This window comes from Crotalus tigris, unplaced genomic scaffold (genome assembly GCF_016545835.1).
Source record: "Crotalus tigris isolate CLP2741 ecotype Arizona unplaced genomic scaffold, ASM1654583v1 scf7180000018485.2372832, whole genome shotgun sequence".
Lineage (NCBI taxonomy): Eukaryota > Metazoa > Chordata > Lepidosauria > Squamata > Viperidae > Crotalus > Crotalus tigris.
This window is the reverse complement of record NW_024097033.1, coordinates 1,703,090-1,721,792: the sequence shown is the minus strand read 5'-3', so window position 1 is coordinate 1,721,792 and position 18,703 is coordinate 1,703,090. Positions and strand designations below refer to the sequence as shown.

Here is an 18,703-nt window from a genome sequence, read left to right as displayed (position 1 = left end):
TAGTGGTGTTAGGCCTCAACTTCAGGCCCAGCCTTCATGCTGCTATTTAAGATGGCCTGGATGGGAGGGGGGAGGGGGAGTAGTTTATGGGAGTAGTTTATATTACTACTCTATACTACAGCATCCTCTGCACTACTTACTGTAATGTCTTGAGATGTGAGACTACTGGTACAATTACACAGAAGGCAATAAAAGCACAGTCAGGAGGAATGAGGGTAACAAAAGAGAAAATTTGTACCTTATTTTTCCAGTGTCTTCCAAAATTAAGTAAATCTAACTACTTCCTAATAGAACTTGTATCTATTAGTATCTCTGAGGAACTACTGACATGAGGATGCTAGTGATTGGGAACATGTATGCATAGGTAGAATTACTTACCAAAATATATCATGCAACTCCAAAGGTTTTAAACATCAAAACACTATGTTAAATGGCAATCAGTGTAAAATCAGCAATTGGTGAGGCGTATTAATGGTGGATGAGATGAGACAAAAGCAAAAAGTAACTTGCACAATGATTCTTTGGATCCCAATCTATGCGGGAGATGGATTATTTAATCCTTGGATCCACAAATCCCAGGCTATAAATAATTCCTAAAGCAGAATACAGTGAAGACTTCCTCAAATCGCTATCCCTTTACCTCCCAGAGAACAACTTGAGACTCATAGCTATGCGCTAATTATTGATAACATCAACTGAACTCTGTGGAATTACTGTAGCCGGAGTTATAAATGACATATCTGTATAAGAGGCTTAGTAAGTGGAGTTGTGACAAGTGAAGGTTCAATAAGAAAAGAATTGTTTTCATTAGGCATAGCATAAATCCAAATGAAATGAAAGACATAATTACAGATGGATAAAAAATTATTTGTCATTGTGCTTAGCATTAGTATTCCCATCTTTTCCAGCAGTTACCATACTTCAGCACAAAACAGAGTTTTCAGTATTACAAACAGAACCCTTAAATAAGTGCATAGGTACTTACAAGATCAAGAGCAGCTGCAAGGATAGAAGCATCAGGGATTGTTCCTGGTTCACAGCAATTTAAGAGAAATTGAAACCGCTTCATGCCTTGCCGAATGGCTCCCAAATTCACCACATTCTTGGATTTGTTTCCCTCTTGGTTGGAAGCCAGATGATCTTCATAAGTCTGACAACCTTAAAATAAAATCGAAAAGGGAGGGCGGCAGAGAGGGGAAAGAGAAAGCCCCCACCAATGTTTAAACATTCGTTGACTCTACTGACAATTCTGAAGTAAATGTCTTCTATTGATCTGTCCTGCCCTTGAGCATCAACCGTGACAGAATGAGAGAGGCATATATTCAAAATATCTATGACTACAACAAACTCTATGTAGTCTTTAGGATATGTTTCATCTCACCTAGCACCAGAGAAAATGGGTAAGGTTTATGCAAGAGTGGATTGGATCAAAGTTCATCACAGTGGGTATAGACACTGATTTTAAAACTTTCCATAAATGAATTATGCTTAGTCTACACTTGGGACAGGGAATGAAAGAAGCACTGCTAAATGTGCAGGAAGTTCACAGATTGTCAAGAAGAGGTATGGGGATATTTCAAAGAAGTTACACATTGAGGTCAGGAGTTAGCTTGAAACCTGAGTCCATATTTTATGGATTTATGAATTGTCATGATTATGTCACTTTTGAAGATAAGTGATAAGTGACTTTTGAAGATAGATTGCATGACTGGTATTAAAATGAGGAATGACATGTACCAAACTTAAGATCCTTAATGGAAAAACCGAAGACATGCGTAATTAATAAATATTTCTGGATGGCACAACCATAACTGATTGATTATTATAACAAGAGAAATAACCTGCTGCATCATTTCATGCTTAAGAAAATAGTTTCACTTTGTGTAAAACTTTGCATTTATTAAATTCAACTTTTTTGACCAGTCAGAACATTTTAAAACAGAAATATCAATCTTAGGAAGCATGAGAGAATAAGACCAAGTCACAACAAACCATCACACATATAAAAAAGAAAAGAAAAAATATTAACAAAAGCTAATATCTATGTTTAGTTATGAATTTGTAATAAATTTATAATCTATAAAAAGAACTCAACTTGGATAAGCCTTGTTTTCTATGTTATTTCCTGCATAACTGATTCATAGAGTCATAAAACTGGAAGAGGCAACCTTCCTGTTCAATGCAGGAATCAAAATGTAGACTTCCAGTTTTGTGCCCGTAGTGCATGGCTGTGTGAAAGCAGACCTCTGCTCCCCATGGGTAGTTTTGTCCTGCCAGGGGGACTCTAGATGGGTCCAAATTCTCCCTGACGAGGTGACCATGAAGGAGGGGCACCCCATTGATCATGAAGCGACAGCAATTGCTTCATTTGATCCAGGGGAAGCCCTCTGAACCCGACAGGAGAAAGGCTAGCATGAGATCAGCATCTGGCCCAAGCTACTTGCAGTCAAAGTCCCAGAGCACAAACCTGAACATCGGTGAATAGCGTGCTTGGAATTGGTGAGAGTACTGATCTTCTTTCTTCTATCTACTAATTGAATCCTTGATAAAGATTCCCAAAGCAAGAAAACCTCTGGAAGTGAAGGGAGGGGACTATATCCCCATTCCCTTACAGATGGAAGCGGCGAATTAATATTAAGGAGGAAAGAGATATACTAAAATTTGATTTAAAATACTACAGTCTGGATAAATCTAGGAACTAAAAAACTATCAGGATTATACCCTAAAGAGTTTTTGATGGAATTATAAAACTATATAACAAAAATAGCTTTTTGATTGAAAAAAAATGAAAAAAAAAATAACTGCTGACATCTAGTGGGGAATCAGAGAATAGAATATTAACAATAAGGACTCAGAAATTGGCAGAATGCCTAGAAACAAAGAAAAAGCTGTTCCTTTGAATTGCAAATACCTTGAAGACAGCTGGGAACAAAGGAAGAGCCAGATATAAGATTAAAAAGTGTCTGAAAGAAAAAAAAACACCTAGAGTGTTGCTTAAATCTAAGAACTGTTTATGGAAAAGAAAAACCTTGGCTTTTGGCTAATCTTTTAGAGGAGAATCTACAGGAAGGATTTAAAGTGGCTTAACATACTGAACTGTAATTTTGACTAACTGATAAATTGACTTTTGAACTAAAACATTGATGAAAGATTATTTGAAGGGGGGGAGACAACATGGATATCACATACGTATCAAAAAATGACAGGATGCTACATTCAATATTTTCTCCTGAAGGACTTAGCCTGGAAAATCAAGGGCCTCCAGAAGTAATACTTCAAGGCAAGATAAATACTTTCCAGGAGGAAATATATGTAATGTTAGGACAAATACAAATAATAATAGATTCAAACCACGAGGAAATTTGAAAGAACTTTGATGATTTAAATAAGCATATTTCCAATCTAAATCTACAATTAAAAAACACCCAGGAAATAACAATGAATGAACAAATAAATCAGATAACAGACTAAAAATTAGAAGAGTATGATCAAATTGATGAAATAACAAATGAAAAGAATTACAATTTAATACAAACAGGAAAAAAAATCTATAACGTTCTGATACAACAAGAAAAATGGAATGGACTATAGAATTACCAGGAGAACTATCAACGTTTGGAGACAGAAAGTATTCATCTTACTTACTTCATCTTTTGTATTCCCAACAACATTTGTAAAAATACAGGAACCGCCGGGTAAGCGGATTACATCAACTTGGAAAACTATTTTGTAAAAGAAGAGGACCAGAGACAGATACAAGAGATTTGACTCGCCCTTCCAGATGGACTATTACATGAATAAACATTTGTATATGGCTAAAAGAATAGAGAAATTTGAACATAAAGGGCCCTTATAACAAGAAGGATAAGAGGGCCCTTATAACAAGAAGGATAAGAGATTTAAGTAATATAGTATGATCTATAATATACAAAATGTAAAAATAGCAGGTTGATGTAACTTTAATTAATGTAAGTGAAATATAAACTGATTAATAAGGATGTTATATTTAGATATTATAAGATAGATAAAAAGTATAGTATTTTTATAATGCATGACATAAAATATTGGGATGATGTACCTAAATGGGAAAATTTGGACAGTTAGATGACTAACATATGAAGAAATTATGACTGATAAGAATTAGATTGAATATAAGGGATATTAAGTGTAAACAAAAAATATAAAAATAGGATGCATGCTGAACTAATGAGATGATGATTATAAGAATAATATAAGCTGAAAAAAATGTTATACATAGACATTATTATTATTTGTATAAATATAAAAATGCCTATATCTAATTGTTTTGGCCCATATAGCTCTATGGCCCATATAGCTCTATGGCCCATCTCTACTTTGGAGTGTCTGGCAGTTATTGGGTTAAATGCTAGGTATGTGGATGGGTCAGTGGAGGAGTTCCAAAGGTCTTTGGGAGACTTCCTGGACACAAGCCACACGGGAATCACTTTGTCTGTAAGAAGCATGGGCCATGGAAGGTCTCCCTATAAGCATAAAGATGGTGTGAAGAGCAATAACACTTTCTTACCTAAAGGGATGATCTAAAAGATGAACAAAGATGTATTTCCAGCAGCACCAATCACAACGTGAACGCAAGTAATCTTTCTCATTAAAATATATTTTCTTTATTATAAGATCGTTTCTTTTGAGTTAACTATCTGACAGGATTTAAAAGAGATCACTTTAAGTTTGTGTCAGAATAGTAAGAAAGTGTTTTCATAATTTGTGCCATCTTTTGAAAGCAAATAGTAAATTGGCAAAGATTAATTCTCCTCTCAAAGCTGCAACAGTTTGAAGAAAGAGAATCAAATTGGTTAGCCCTTTCTCTACATTAACCTTCAAGGAAGTAAAAATTCTCTTGATGCCTTTAAAAGCCTGCAAAGCAAAGCCAGCGTGTCTGTGTAAAAAACAGCTTTCAAGGAGTGATTCAGAGGTTTTGTTATGCTAATTCGCTTGCTAGCTAACCTTCAAAGTAAAAAGTACCTTGGACCTGTTCTCAAATTAATGTTTATAGCAGGGAGAAAGAAAAACAAAAAATCTACACTTTTGTTCCTTGCATGAAAAGTTTGAATTTTAACACCAAAAGGAGCTTGGGCTTTCCCCCCTCCCCTCTTTGCCAGTGAATCACACAGCCTGAAACAAAGAACTGTTTAATGACTGCCTCTAAAGTTCAGACAAAAGCAAGGTTTATTGCCTTTCAATGAACTCATCTGTTGCCATAGTGACAGCCCTAGGTATGCTCGGAATTTCAGCCAATGTTATAAGGAGGAATCATCGCAGAAGCACCCCCTGGTGGTCATGCAATTTTTTTTCTAGCTGAGTCACAACAGCCACAATTAATTCAGCACACAACAGAGCAAATCTGTTAGTTAAAGTGCAAGCTACTTAAAGTTATCCCAAGCTACCAACACCCCCAGAGGGCACAGAGTGATCTTACCAGAAGCATTCACTCACTCACCCAAGCTGAGCACTAAGCTGTTCCAGCTTGAGGGAACTTAGGCAGAAGAAATCAAAGCCAAGTCTCTTTGCTTATTATCACAGCTGATGACCCAGAGTTCCAGCCTGCAACTCGCCAGGTGGGAGTTTGTACCTCTACATTCTCTCAGTGGCTCACTAGCAGTAACGTGGTAATAGGAAGAATTTGGCTAGCCTTTTTAACACCCCCTAGAGGGCACAGAGTGAACTTACCAAAAGTACTCACTCACTCACTCAAGCTGAAGGCTAAGCTGTTCCAGCTTGAGAGAAAGGAAGCAAGAGCCAATCGCCTTCGCCTATTATCACAGCTGATGAACTGGAGTTCCAGCCTGCAACTTGCCAGGTGGGAGTTTGTACCTCTACATTCTCTCAGTGGCTCACTAGCAGTAATGTGGTAATAGGAAGAATTTGGCTAGCCTTTTTAACACCCCCTAGAGGGCACAGAGTGAACTTACCAAAAGTACTCACTCACTCACTCAAGCTGAAGGCTAAGCTGTTCCAGCTTGAGAGAAAGGAAGCAAGAGCCAATTGCCTTCGCCTATTATCACAGCTGATGACCCGGAGTTCCAGCCTGAAACTCGCCAGGTGGGAGTTTGTACCTCTACATTCTCTCAGTGGCTCACTAGCAGTAACGTGGCAATAGGAAGAATTTGGCTAGCCTTTCTCCAGACGCCCCCTAGTGGTTAAAGGAAGCTCTACACGCAAGCCTTTAACCGCACCCAGAGAAGCCCCTCTAGTGGACAAAGGGTGAACCTCGAAGCAGAGCACCCTGGTAGCTGACCCACAGCAAGTGACCCCTAGTGGTGAAGGGGTGAACTGCACTGAAGTACCCACAAACACAGGAGAATGCACCCAGTGGGATCTCCACCCACAGACAGCACCTCAGAAGCTGATCTACAAGTAGCGACCACTAGTGATCAAAGAGAGAAGTTCTTCAAATTCTCTTCAAAATAGCTGAGAAGGACACTGAACCTATCCTAGCCATAGCTGAGCGTCTAGCAGAAGGGGTTCAACCTATCAGCCTAGCTGAGATATACCAACCAGCCCACTGCAGCCATGCACTCACATCTGATGGAAAGATGGGAGTCAATCTACAAGCGCCATGAAAGAGGCTGGGAGAGATTGTACAAACTCTACCATGAACAGAAGGAGGAACTCTCCCCAGAACGCGCACACGCAGTAGAAGGAGATAAGGAAGACGCCTATGTGCAATGGATGGACTCTGAATGGCAACTAAAGGATATTCAGGAACAATTAAGAGACTCAAGAATCAATAGCAAGATGCACAACCTCAAGGTACTAAACAAGGAACGCAAAAAGCTTCTAGTGAGCTCACATGGTTCCCCACAGCCCGAACCTCACCAGAAAGGCAGACCGGTCAACAGAGCCGAGTCCGAAGTTTCCCGCTATTCACATGCACCATCACAATGGTCGCACGCAGATCCATCCCATGTGTCTGGAAAGGCCTCATCTTTTCGCCACATGTCCAAGGCACACGCCAGCGTGTCCCAACACTCGCATATCACAGGACCCTCCCACCATTCAAAGGCATCTTCTCGCCAGAGCCATGCATCTCGAGCCTCAGGAGCAGAGAGTATTGCCGCCCGTCTCAGGGAAGCACGGATCAATACCGCAATGGCCAACGTTGCTGCAGAAGCAGCAGTAGACGACAAGCTACATAGAGAAGACTTGGCCAAATCTCAGGCCAACTTTGAGATTTTCTAGCGACAACAGAGAGCAAAAGAGGCAGCCGCAATAGAAGCGATCCTGCGGAGAGAGTTAGAAGATGCCATGTCAACGCCCAATTTGGAAAGTCTAGGAAGGGAAAGTTCTCACAGCCGTGTACAGGCCTATGTGGACAACCAAAGCGCACTCCAGAATGCACAGATGAGAGCACCTCAGCCAGCCACAAGCCCCCCAAGACCGAGTAGACAAACAGAGGAATCTCAATGACCTGATTCGCTGGTCAACCACAGAGTTGATGACACGACACCTAGGTCACGAGATCCTCCTGCCGTTGCTGCCACATCGAACCTGATGGCAATGACTGCACAGCGGGGAGTGCCACAAGATCTTTCCACCATTATTACCCCATTGAACCCCATAAAACCACACCTACAATACTGCATGCTTGTCACAACCAAACCTGTTTTGGTAGCAACAGTGTTCCAACCGCGCCTAGAACAACACTGCATGCTTATGACAACCAAACCTGTTTTAGTAGCAACAGTGTTTCAACCGCGCCTAGAACAACACTGCATGCTTGTGACAACCAAACCTGTTTTGGTAGCAACAGTGTTCCAACCGTGCCTGGAACAACACTGCACGCTTGTGACAACCAAACCTGTTTTGGTAGCAACAGTGTGTGAGGACCCACCCCACTTTGCATCTTAAGAAGACAGAACTCTTGGAATAATTCTTCCAACAGGAATCCTTTATTAAGAGAAAATGGTTGCAGGCATGCTAGACAGGACTTGGGGTTCAAGCTCTCCCATTCAAGGTTTTAAGGGGTTCCCCAGTAGTCCCACCCAATCAACCCCCCTTCCAGTGATAGTTTCAAGTATCACAATTCCATCCCCTTTCTTCTTCCGTCTGGATGGAGACTTCAGATAACTACATGAAAGGCAATTACTCTTCTTTGATATGTTAAAGCTTAGAGGCCACAATAAACACACATTCAGTCCTTTGAAGTGTGCTGAAGGAAGTGAGGGCCATAAAGCTCCTTTGCTCTCCCCCTTTTCTCCCTCTTATGGCAGAATCCAGAGAAGGCAGAATTGGGAGTTTCTATGTTTGATAATTAAAGATGAAATATAATTGGATTCTGACATCCGGCCCCTCTTAACAATAAGAGAGATCCACCTGAAAGAAAACACAAGTAAAAAAATTTAGTTAGGCTTGTTAGGATACTCTGTGTGAAACTTCTTCAATAGCTTCGGGGCTCTGACGTGACGTTTATGGACCCACTCATTTTGTGAGGCAGGGAGGTGTTTCCAGGCAACTAGGTACTGAGTTGTTCCACGATATCTCCTAGAGTCAAGGATCTCTTTTATTTCGAAGTGTTGTTCCCCCTCCACCATGATTGGAGGTGGTGGGGGGGGGATTTTTGGCCGTAGAGGTGACTGATGCTCTCTTTTCAGCAAGCTGCAATGAAAAATTGGGTGTATTTGCCTGAGGTTTTTGGGTAATTCTAATTCTACTGTTACTGGATTTATGATCCTTTTAATTGGAAAAGGTCCTATATATTTTGGTCCAAGTTTTTTACAGGGCTGTAGGGACTTTAGGTATTTTGTAGATAAGTACACCATTTCTCCTATAATGAATGGTGTAGGCTCAACCCTTTTTTTATCGGCTTGTGCTTTGTATGCCCGCCTAGCTTCATCTAGTGATTTTCTGACTATTGGCCAGGTGTTTTGTAGGTTTTCCATCCATTCTTTCAGTGAAGGGATCGTTGGTTCTTTTGGGGTTAACTCTGGCATAGGGTTGAAACTTTGGCCGTTGGCTATTTGAAAAGGAGTGTAGCCTGTGCTGGAGTGGACTGCATTATTGTAGGCAACTTCTGCAAAAGGAAGTAAGTCCGTCCAATCACTCTGTTGGAAATTTAAAAAACATCTCAAATATTGCTCAAGTACCGACTGGCAGCGTTCCGCTTGTCCATCTGTCTGAGGGTGATGGCTAGATGTCAGTCCCTGAGTGGTCCCTAAGAGGGATAAAAATTCCTTCCAAAATGTAGACGTAAATTGCACTCCCCTATCAGAGATGATGCGTTGGGGTGCCCCGTGCAATCTGTAAATGTGCTGGATAAAAAGTTTTGCTAAGGCCTTTGCAGTGGGAATTTTTTGGCAAGGGATAAAGTGCACCTGTTTGGAAAATAGGTCCGTGACTGTCCAGATAACAGTATTCCCATTGCTTTCAGGCAATTCCACTATAAAATCCATGGCTATTTCCCTCCAGGGGGCTGAGGGACTTGCCACTGGTTGTAACAGCCCTGGCGATTTCCCTTGCAACCTCTTTGCTGATGCACAGGTTGGGCAGCTGGCAACATAACTTTCTATGTCCTTTTTTATTGATGGCCACCAAAATTGCCGTTTAATTAAGTGTAAAGTTTTTACAAATCCAAAATGCCCTGCTGATTTTGTGTCATGGCAAAGTTGCATGAAAGTTAGTCTTTGAGTTGTTGGTATATATAACTTTTCCCCTACCCAAGGCAATCCGTCTCTCATTGTGCACACATGTTTGTTTTTCTGGAACCAATCATCTGTTTCCAAACTTTTTCTGAATTCAATCCCAGTTTGGCTGTCCAGTTGTGGTTTTATTTTGGCTTGGGTTCTTGTGGTTACTGGCGCTGCCAGTTGTGACTCTGCCATTATTGGTCTAGAGTCTGTGGTTCGTGCGCTGTTATATTGGGGCATGCGAGATAGTGCATCTGCCAGGAAGTTCTTTCTTCCTGGTAAATGTTTGAGCTTAAATTGGAATTGGTGAAAATGCTGGGACCAGCGGGCTTGTTTGGGATTGAGTTTCCTGGAAGTTTTCAGGGCTTCTAAATTTTTGTGATCAGTCCATACCTGGAAGGGGATTTTGTTGCCTTCCAGGAACTGTCGCCACGTGAGTAATGCCCAACGTATCCCATAAGCCTCCTTCTCCCATACGGGCCAGCGCTGTTCTGTTTCCGTGAGTTTCTTAGATGTATATGCACAGGGTTGCAATACTGCATCATCATTTTCTTGTAATAGCACAGCCCCCACTGCCACATCACTTGCATCTGCCTGTATTATGAAGGGTTTGTCCATGTCTGGGTGCCTTAGTACTGGTTCGGCAGAAAAAAGTCTCTTTAGTCTCTCAAACGCTGCTTGGCACTCCATTGTCCATTTTAGTGGCTGGCTAGGTTTTACTGAGGATGTTCCCTTCGTTTTTAGTAAGTTAGTGAGGGGCAAGGCTATCTGTGCAAATGAGGGGATGAATTGGCGGTAAAAATTTGCAAAGCCCAGGAAACTTTGTAGTTGCTTTCTTGTGCGGGGTGGTGCCCATTCTAATACTGCTCTGACCTTCTCTGGGTCCATTTCAATGCCCTGTGGGGATATGCGATAGCCTAGGTAGTCTATCCTTTCCTGGTGGAATTCGCATTTTGAGAGTTTGGCATATAGGTGAGCGGCTCGCAGCTTCTTTAAAACCGCTCTGACAAGTTTGACGTGTTCTTCTTTTGTTTCGGTAAAGATAAGAATGTCGTCCAAGTAAACAAGGACCCCCTTAAACAGGTGCTCCCTTAGAACGTCATTGATTAATTGCATAAAGACTGCAGGGCCCCCTTGTAATCCAAATGGCAAGACTTTGAATTGATAGCACCCCATGGGGCAGTTAAATGCAGTCTTCCATTCGTCCCCTTCCTTGATTCTCACTCGATAGTAAGCTTCCCTTAAGTCTAGTTTAGAAAAAAATTTCCCTTTCGATAGGTGTGACAGCATGTCTTTCATGAGGGGCAGCGGGTATAGGTTGCTTTCACTGATTGTATTCAGGGCCCTATAATCCACGCATAAACGTAAAGAGCCATCCTTCTTCTCTCTAAAAAGGACCGGGGCAGCCACTTTAGGCTTGGCTGGCTCAATGAAACCTCTCTCCAGGTTTTTTTTTATAAATCTTTCCATTTCCTCCTTCTCCTTTGGGCTCATGGAGTATAATCTGGGCTTCGGGAGTTTTGCCCCAGGCTTGAATTCAATGGTACAGTCTGTGGGTCGGTGGGGGGGAAGCTCATTCGCCCTCTCCTCACTGAAGACTTCAGCAAGGTCTCTATATTCCTCTGGTATTTCTGTTAATCTTTTTTCCTCTCCTATGGATGCTTTTTCTATTCTTGATTCTGGTAGCCTCCCTTGGGGTTTTAAGTCCATAGGGTCCCCCTTCGGGAATTTGATTTCTGTCGTCCTCCAATTTACCCAGGGGTTCCATTTTTTCAACCATTCCATCCCTAGAATCATTGGGCATTCCATACCTGGGGTCACCACAAACGTTAAGTCCTCTTCATGGTTGCCCAGGGAGAGGTGTATTGGCAGAGTGGCTAGGGTAGCTGGCACCCCCCCTGCTATGGATCCATCTAGCTGGCCAAATGAGATTGGTTGTTCCAGTCTCCTGGATGGGATGCCCAGATTCCCCACTAGTGTTGGGCTAATGAGGCAGCGGGTACAGCCAGAGTCTATTAAGGCTTTCACCTTCACAGCTTCGGGCATGGGGGGGATTAATATAGTCACTGTTTTGAAGATGGGTGTGATGCATCCACTTACCAGGGGTTCGCCCTCCGAGCTGTCATCTGAGGCATCCACCGGCCCTGTGGTGTAGGCTGGAGTCCTTTCCCTTTGGTGAGCAGAGGTGGGGGTTTCTGCAATTTCCATCATTCTCATGGCCGTTTCTTTTGGCTTAGCTGAATACTTTCCGGGTTTGTTGATTGGGGATCTGTCTGGGTTGTGCTGGGGGGCCTTTGAGCGGCATTCTACAGCTCGATGCCCTTCTCTTCCGCACTTGAAACATCTCATTTGCTTCTTGGCTGTATCCGATGATTTCACCGGTTGGTGTGTCAGCTCAGGCGGGGGGCGGCTCCATTGTTTTCCTCGGCGGTGCCTCTTCAATATGTCGATCTCTGCTTCCTCTGCCAAGACGTACCATTCCTCAAGTCGATGTGGGTCCCCTCGGGGCAGGCAAGCATCATATAGATCATAGTTTAGTCCGTCTTTGAAATGGCCAAGGAGGATGTCTTCTGGCCAATTCAGTTTGCTGGCAATGGCCCGGAATTCTTGTGTATACTCAGCCACTGGGCGTTTGCCCTGCCTCATCGTTGTTATTCTTTCACGGGCTTTGCGATCAGCCAGGGGGTCTTCAAATCGTCTTCTCAAAGAGGACATGAAACGGTTGAAGTTACTGAGTTCTGGGGCATTGGAGTCATGCAAGTTCACTACCCAATCCGCAGCTGGTCCATCCAGGGCAGATTGCACGATCCGGATGCGGGCTTTGTCGCTGGGAATGTCCTGCCCATATTCCTCCATGTAGCTGAGGACTTGGGTTAGGAAAAATCCCAAGCGTGTTGGCTCCCCTTTGAATTTCACTTCCAACGGTGGACGTCTTGGAATGGATCGGTGCCTCTGTTGTGGGTGGTAGTGCCTTCCGTCCAGATTGCCATCTGTGGTCCGGTAGGGGGTGGGAGCTCCTGGATCAGTAGATGTCCCTGGGGTTGCAGGTTCCACGTTCCCCTCGGTGTCTCTCCCTTTGCGGCTCCAGGAACTGGGGCAGCCGTAGGGTTCAGTATTCTCCTCTCCTAGGGAGCTGAGAGTTCTCTTCATCAGGTCAATAGCTTTCTCTAGGATCCAGTCTGAGTACGGTGCCCAGCTTTATCCCTCTTCACTTGCGTGCAGGGATTTCTCCATCTCCTGCTTCCATTCTGGTTGCTTGGTCCCCCGTCTCAGGGTCACCTTTCTTGATTCCTTTCCCCACTCACTTTTCTTTCCAACGCCCATCGACCAGCGAGGCTTGTGGTCCTGTGTCTCCACCACTTCTTCTCCTGAGGAATCTGGCCTCTCGGATCCCAACATCTGGCAAGGTTCCAACTGGGTCAGCGGCTCTCTTTCCAGGGAGTTTTCCCCCTCTTTGCTCCATTGTCTGACATGGTAAATTTTTGCAAAATCCCCCGGCAAGGGTCTTCCTTCCAGGTGGATTAATTTTGCAAGTCCTGTCTAATGTAAGGACCCACCCCACTTTGCATCTTAAGAAGACAGAACTCTTGGAATAATTCTTCCAACAGGAATCCTTTATTAAGAGAAAATGGTTGCAGGCATGCTAGACAGGACTTGGGGTTCAAGCTCTCCCATTCAAGGTTTTAAGGGGTTCCCCAGTAGTCCCACCCAATCAACCCCCCTTCCAGTGATAGTTTCAAGTATCACAATTCCATCCCCTTTCTTCTTCCGTCTGGATGGAGACTTCAGATAACTACATGAAAGGCAATTACTCTTCTTTGATATGTTAAAGCTTAGAGGCCACAATAAACACACATTCAGTCCTTTGAAGTGTGCTGAAGGAAGTGAGGGCCATAAAGCTCCTTTGCTCTCCCCCTTTTCTCCCTCTTATGGCAGAATCCAGAGAAGGCAGAATTGGGAGTTTCTATGTTTGATAATTAAAGATGAAATATAATTGGATTCTGACACAGTGCTCCAACCGCACCTAGAGCATCGAACGTTTGTAACAACCAAACCTGTTTTGGAAGCAACCGTGTTCCAGACAAGTAAGACTTACTACAATTTAGCTTTGTCCATAAAGGACAAACAAGACAAACAACGCCCCCAAGACTGGGAGTCATGGAGCGTACTCCCAAAATGTCTCCAAAGCATGCAAGTGCAGCACACGTATGTCTCCAGCTCACCTGCCCCAGTGCAGAAGAAAGAGTTGTACGCTTCCTTAGATGTGTCTACGAAGGTGTCTGCAGCCTTAAGATACGTCTCACTCTACAGCGGCGAGAGCCACACTTACGTTATCTTGTTTGTGACCATAAGATGTATCAGAGTCTACAGCGGGGAGTGCTGCAGTCTTGGTGTCTTCTTTGGAAAAGCAAGACTAACAATGCAACAAGGCCACACCGTACCAAGGTTACAGCTATATGGCACCACTTTGGCTGTAAAGCTGACCAACTTGACAGCAAAGACGTTGTGCCTTGAACTACAGCCCACCACCTTCTACGCAGACAGCAAGGTGATGTCAAGCTACATCTGCAAACAAAGTGGACACTTCTACGTCCATGTAAGCAACAGAGAGAAAAGGATTGAAACATCCTTAAGCCCTGAACAATGGCAACATGTGCCAACAAATAAGAACTTTGTCAACCAAGTAAAGTGGCCCAACCTTGCCACACAGATAACAGAACTGATCTGGCTAGAAAGTCTTCAGCTCTTGGCCTGTCCAAATAGACAGATGCCACATAGACCAAAACGTTATGCACTTCCAGCTTCAGATCAAAGTGCCAACCTTCAACCAAGACACCCGGTAAACGTCAACCAATCCGCTTCAAAACCCTGTCTAAGCGGAGACAACTGAAGTTAGGCATAGTTTTGATCGTCTTGATCATTTGTCTCAGCACCCCAAGAATTAGCCTTGTAGAAGCCTGCAAAGACTTACTGCCTTTCATGGACTCCATGTCATTAAATACACTGACACCCACACATGAAGTCCTCACCCTGACGACAACAGTAGCAGCCCTCTTCAGTACTCCACCGGTGGCTCCAGACCCTTCGGTTCTTGAGTATCCTGAGTCTTCTGCTCAAGCTGTTGTTCCTGATTCTTCATTTCCAGCTGCTGTTCCTGACCCTTCAGTCCCAGCTGTTGTTCCCAGCTCCGGCTGTTCCTGAGTTTCCAGATGTTCCTGATCCTGAGTTTCCAGCTCCAGCTGTTCCTGAGTTTCCTGATGTTCCTGATCTTGATTCTTCAGCCCCAGCTGTTCCTGAGTTTCCAGATCCAGCTGTTTATGTCTTTCCAGATTTTTCAGTTCCTGAGTATCCTGTGAATCCAGTTCCCCTCATTCCCGAGAAGCTTGGGTTCCAGTTTTTTCTGTTCCAGATTTGGTTCCAGTTTCCTTCACAGGAAGAAGACCTTGTCTCATTGGGAGATAAGACTGCATGCCAGAACTATTGGCCCACGGTTCTTGCACACCGGGCCCACCCACTTGATGAACTAGTTTACCCAGCTGAGATCCAGATCGTGAAGCCACGTGAGTCTGGTCGTGACTCAAAGACACTTGTACCAGGCTGATCACCGATTTGGTCCATCGCTGATGAAGACTGAACCAGAAGATTAAACCTCAAATTATGTATTGTCTTATGCATTGTTTGATGTAACACTTGCCTTTTTCATAATTGTGCATGTTTTATGTTTACCTTATAGTTATGCATGTTTGATACCATTATTTTACCTATTTAGTTACAAGTTAACCACAATGAGTATTGCATGCCTTGATGCTATGTTTTTACTATTTTAGTAGTGGAAATATAAATTTCCAAGCGGGGAGTGTTCTGGCCCATATAGCTCTATGGCCAATCTAAAAGATGAACAAAGATGTATTTCCAGCAGCACCAATCACAACGTGAACGCAAGTAATCTTTCTCATTAAAATATATTTTGTTTATTATAAGATCGTTTCTTTTGAGTTAACTATCTGACAGCATTTAAAAGAGATCACTTTAAGTTTGTGTCAGAATACTAATCATTTATATATTGAAAATATTAAGAATTATATTTTGGTTAAGATTGAAGAAGGAGAATATAAATGGGAGAAGGGAAGATCAAAGAAATATATCATTAATTAATATATTAATTATGGAATTATTAAATTTAATCATTATTGATTGTTAATTATTATTTTCCTTTTTTTCTTGATAAAATATAAACCAAGACAACACAGTGTACACCAGGCACTGGAGATTGTTATAGTTAAAAACCAATAAAATATTTATTAAAAAAATGTAAGCATTCGAGGCAAATAGCTGTTCTCTACTTAAAAACACTGAATGCTATCATATCTCCCTCAATAATCTTTTCCTGAGGTTAAACATACTCAACTCCATCAATCTTTCTTCATGTGGCTTAATTTCTAGTCTCTGGTCATCTTGGTTGCCCATTTCTTTAACTTATCCATATTCTCTGATTTAGTGTTAATTCCTTTCAATTTTATATTATTTGAACATAAAATAAAAGAATAAAAGCTTCCTCTCCTTTATCCAAATCATTAATGAAAATATAAAAAGTAGAGGATTGATCTTTGCAGCAGCTCATTACTTTTTAATCTGACAAAGAACCATAGATGAATACTCTTTGAGTACAGTTTTCAAGACAACTATGTATCCATGTCATTGTCATTTTATTCAGGTCATGCTTGTGATATATCAGGGGTGAAAACTTGCAACATCATGTGACGTGTCGTGATGTATCACGACTTTTTTTCCATTGCCAGCAATGGGGTGGGCATGGTTTCCCCATGACACATCCGGCCCACGGGCCGCCAGTTTGACACCCCTGTGATACATCTTCAGGTGGTTACATCCTCAGGTGCTTTATCAAATGCTTCGCTGAAGACAAAGTAAATTTTAACTATAGATTCCCACAATCTTTTAAGGAATCTGCTTAATTTCTTTTTAAAAGGAGATAAAATTAGTATGACAAGATTTGTTCTTGACAAACTTGCTTATTTCTAGTAATTACTGCATTGGTTTCAAGATGCTAGTGAAGTGATCTGCTGTAGAATGTTCCCAGGCATTCCTGTTAAATTGTTTTATAATATTCCCCTCCCCCTTTGTGAAAATGTGGACATCATTTACTTTTCTTCTGTCATCTAGCACTTCATCAGTTCTCCAGAACTGGATTTGGCCAAAGTATCAGCAATTCATTCAGTTAGTGTGGCCACTTATGGCACCAAACCTGCCTACTTTAGCTTAGAGTAAACGCCTTCCTTCCTTCCTTCCTTCCTTCCTTCCTTCCTTCCTTCCTTCCTTCCTTCCTTCCTTCCTTCCTTCCTTCCTTCCTTCCTTTTCTGCTAGCCAAGTTCAACTTGATTCTTTATTTGTCAGAAAATTTGTTAGGGACTCCACCTCAAACTCTTCTAAGTAAACTCCCTAACAAGGGAGTAGGCAGGGTAAGCTCAAAATAGTCAAGATGGCAGCCATAATGTTGCAATGGAAGCTCCACCAGTTTGTACATGCAACTCACATAAAAAAGCAAAACATCAATTGCACATTTGTGGTGAACATCTTGAATTTTGGCCATAGTCTGCAGCCCTGCTCCCAAGCTTAACTTCCTCAATCAGCTGACTCTCTGAAATCAGTCAGCCTTATACTCCCTCTACAGCAGTGGTTCTCAACCTTCCTAATGCCGCGACCCTTTAACACAGTTCTTCATGTTGTGGTGACCCCCAACCATAAAATTATTTTCGTTGCTATTTCATAATGGTAATTTTGCTACTGTTATGAATCATAATGTAAATATCTGATATGCAGGATGTATTTTCATTGTTATAAATTGAACATAATTAAAGCATAGTGATTAATCACAAAAACAATATGTAATTATATATTGTGAAATATTTATTTCTAATTACAAATAAATGAAATTTTGTCTTGAAGCATGGTGTAGCATGGGTAACAGTCTTAATATAACAACAGTAAACTACATTGCTACATTTTGTGACAGTATGCATAAAAAGCCAACCCACAGGTTGAGAACCACTGGTTTAATGCATCCAGCAGTAAACTAAAGCAGGGGAGGGGGCTGGCTTTGCAAGGCATCTAATCCCCTCCCTGCAAAAGAAAAAAAAACCCAAAGCCTAAAATGATGGCCAATAACTTTAGCAAATAACACAAATAGAGTCAGCAGGATCCTGTCGCGGATGGAGACCAATTGGGTTAATGTGAAAGACAGTTTTTACCAGGGAATCCTCAAGGATAATGAGATTCTGCCTTAGGTATAGGTCTCCAGGTGGGATAGATTTGGCTGGGGGTGTGTGGAGAGGGAATTTCAACAAAAGCCTCCCAATCTTAAACCCTCAGACCTCTCCAAAGGTTTTTTTTTTCCTGAAATGAGATCTTTTTCTCATTTTACATTCTCTTCCTGATGGAAAGAAACTATTTTCTAAAAAAAAGTAGGCTTGGTTTTTCTCTGTAGAAAAAGTAAGGCGGGGAAAGCCTGGACTGGAAAAAACGAGGGGGATCACACAGTCTGAATCTGGCAGAAGTCTGGGTATGCTTCCTTCTTTTGACAACCCCCCTCCCCTCTTTTGCATATTGGAGGGGCCGGGAACAAATTCTATTAAAGCTGCCCAACAATGCGAGGAGCTGTCAATCAAAACCACCAGATCTGCACTTTCTGTCTGCTTCCTGTAGATGTGTAACTAAGGGCGATGGCATATAGGTGATCAGATTTCCTTTCTGCAAAGCCGTCCTAGGCCTCTAAATCTCTTTTTTTTCCCCTTCTTTCTTTGGAGCCTTTGAAAAGCATTTTGAGCAAATAAAACAAGCCGCTCTCCAACTTTTCTCCCCAACCTTCTGTTAGGGGGCATCAAATTCACCTGATCTTCTCCTCTTGAATATTATTTCTCTCGCATTCCTAAACAGGCTCTTCCTATGATTTACTTCTTTCTTTTTTTTAATATGCCATTTATTCGTTGATATTTGAAGGTAATAAATCCAGGAGTTAAAAAGTT

The 18,703-nt window shown here is 42.1% G+C and overlaps 1 protein-coding gene and 1 long non-coding RNA gene across 16 annotated transcripts in view; one reads left to right on the top strand and one right to left on the bottom strand.

Moving 5' to 3' along the window:
- Nucleotides 1-18,703, bottom strand: part of UNC80 (unc-80 homolog, NALCN channel complex subunit) — a 185,213-nt gene that overhangs the window by 110,955 nt on the left and 55,555 nt on the right. For all 14 annotated transcript variants that reach the window (XM_039352938.1, XM_039352942.1, XM_039352945.1 and 11 more), the window contains exon 22: nucleotides 986-1,158. In XM_039352938.1, the coding sequence (XP_039208872.1) occupies nucleotides 986-1,158 (173 nt within the window). The remainder of the gene's footprint in view (nucleotides 1-985; nucleotides 1,159-18,703) is intronic.
- The window catches only part of LOC120312333, a 97,291-nt gene that overhangs the window by 35,444 nt on the left and 43,144 nt on the right, over nucleotides 1-18,703 (top strand). The window lies entirely within an intron of this gene.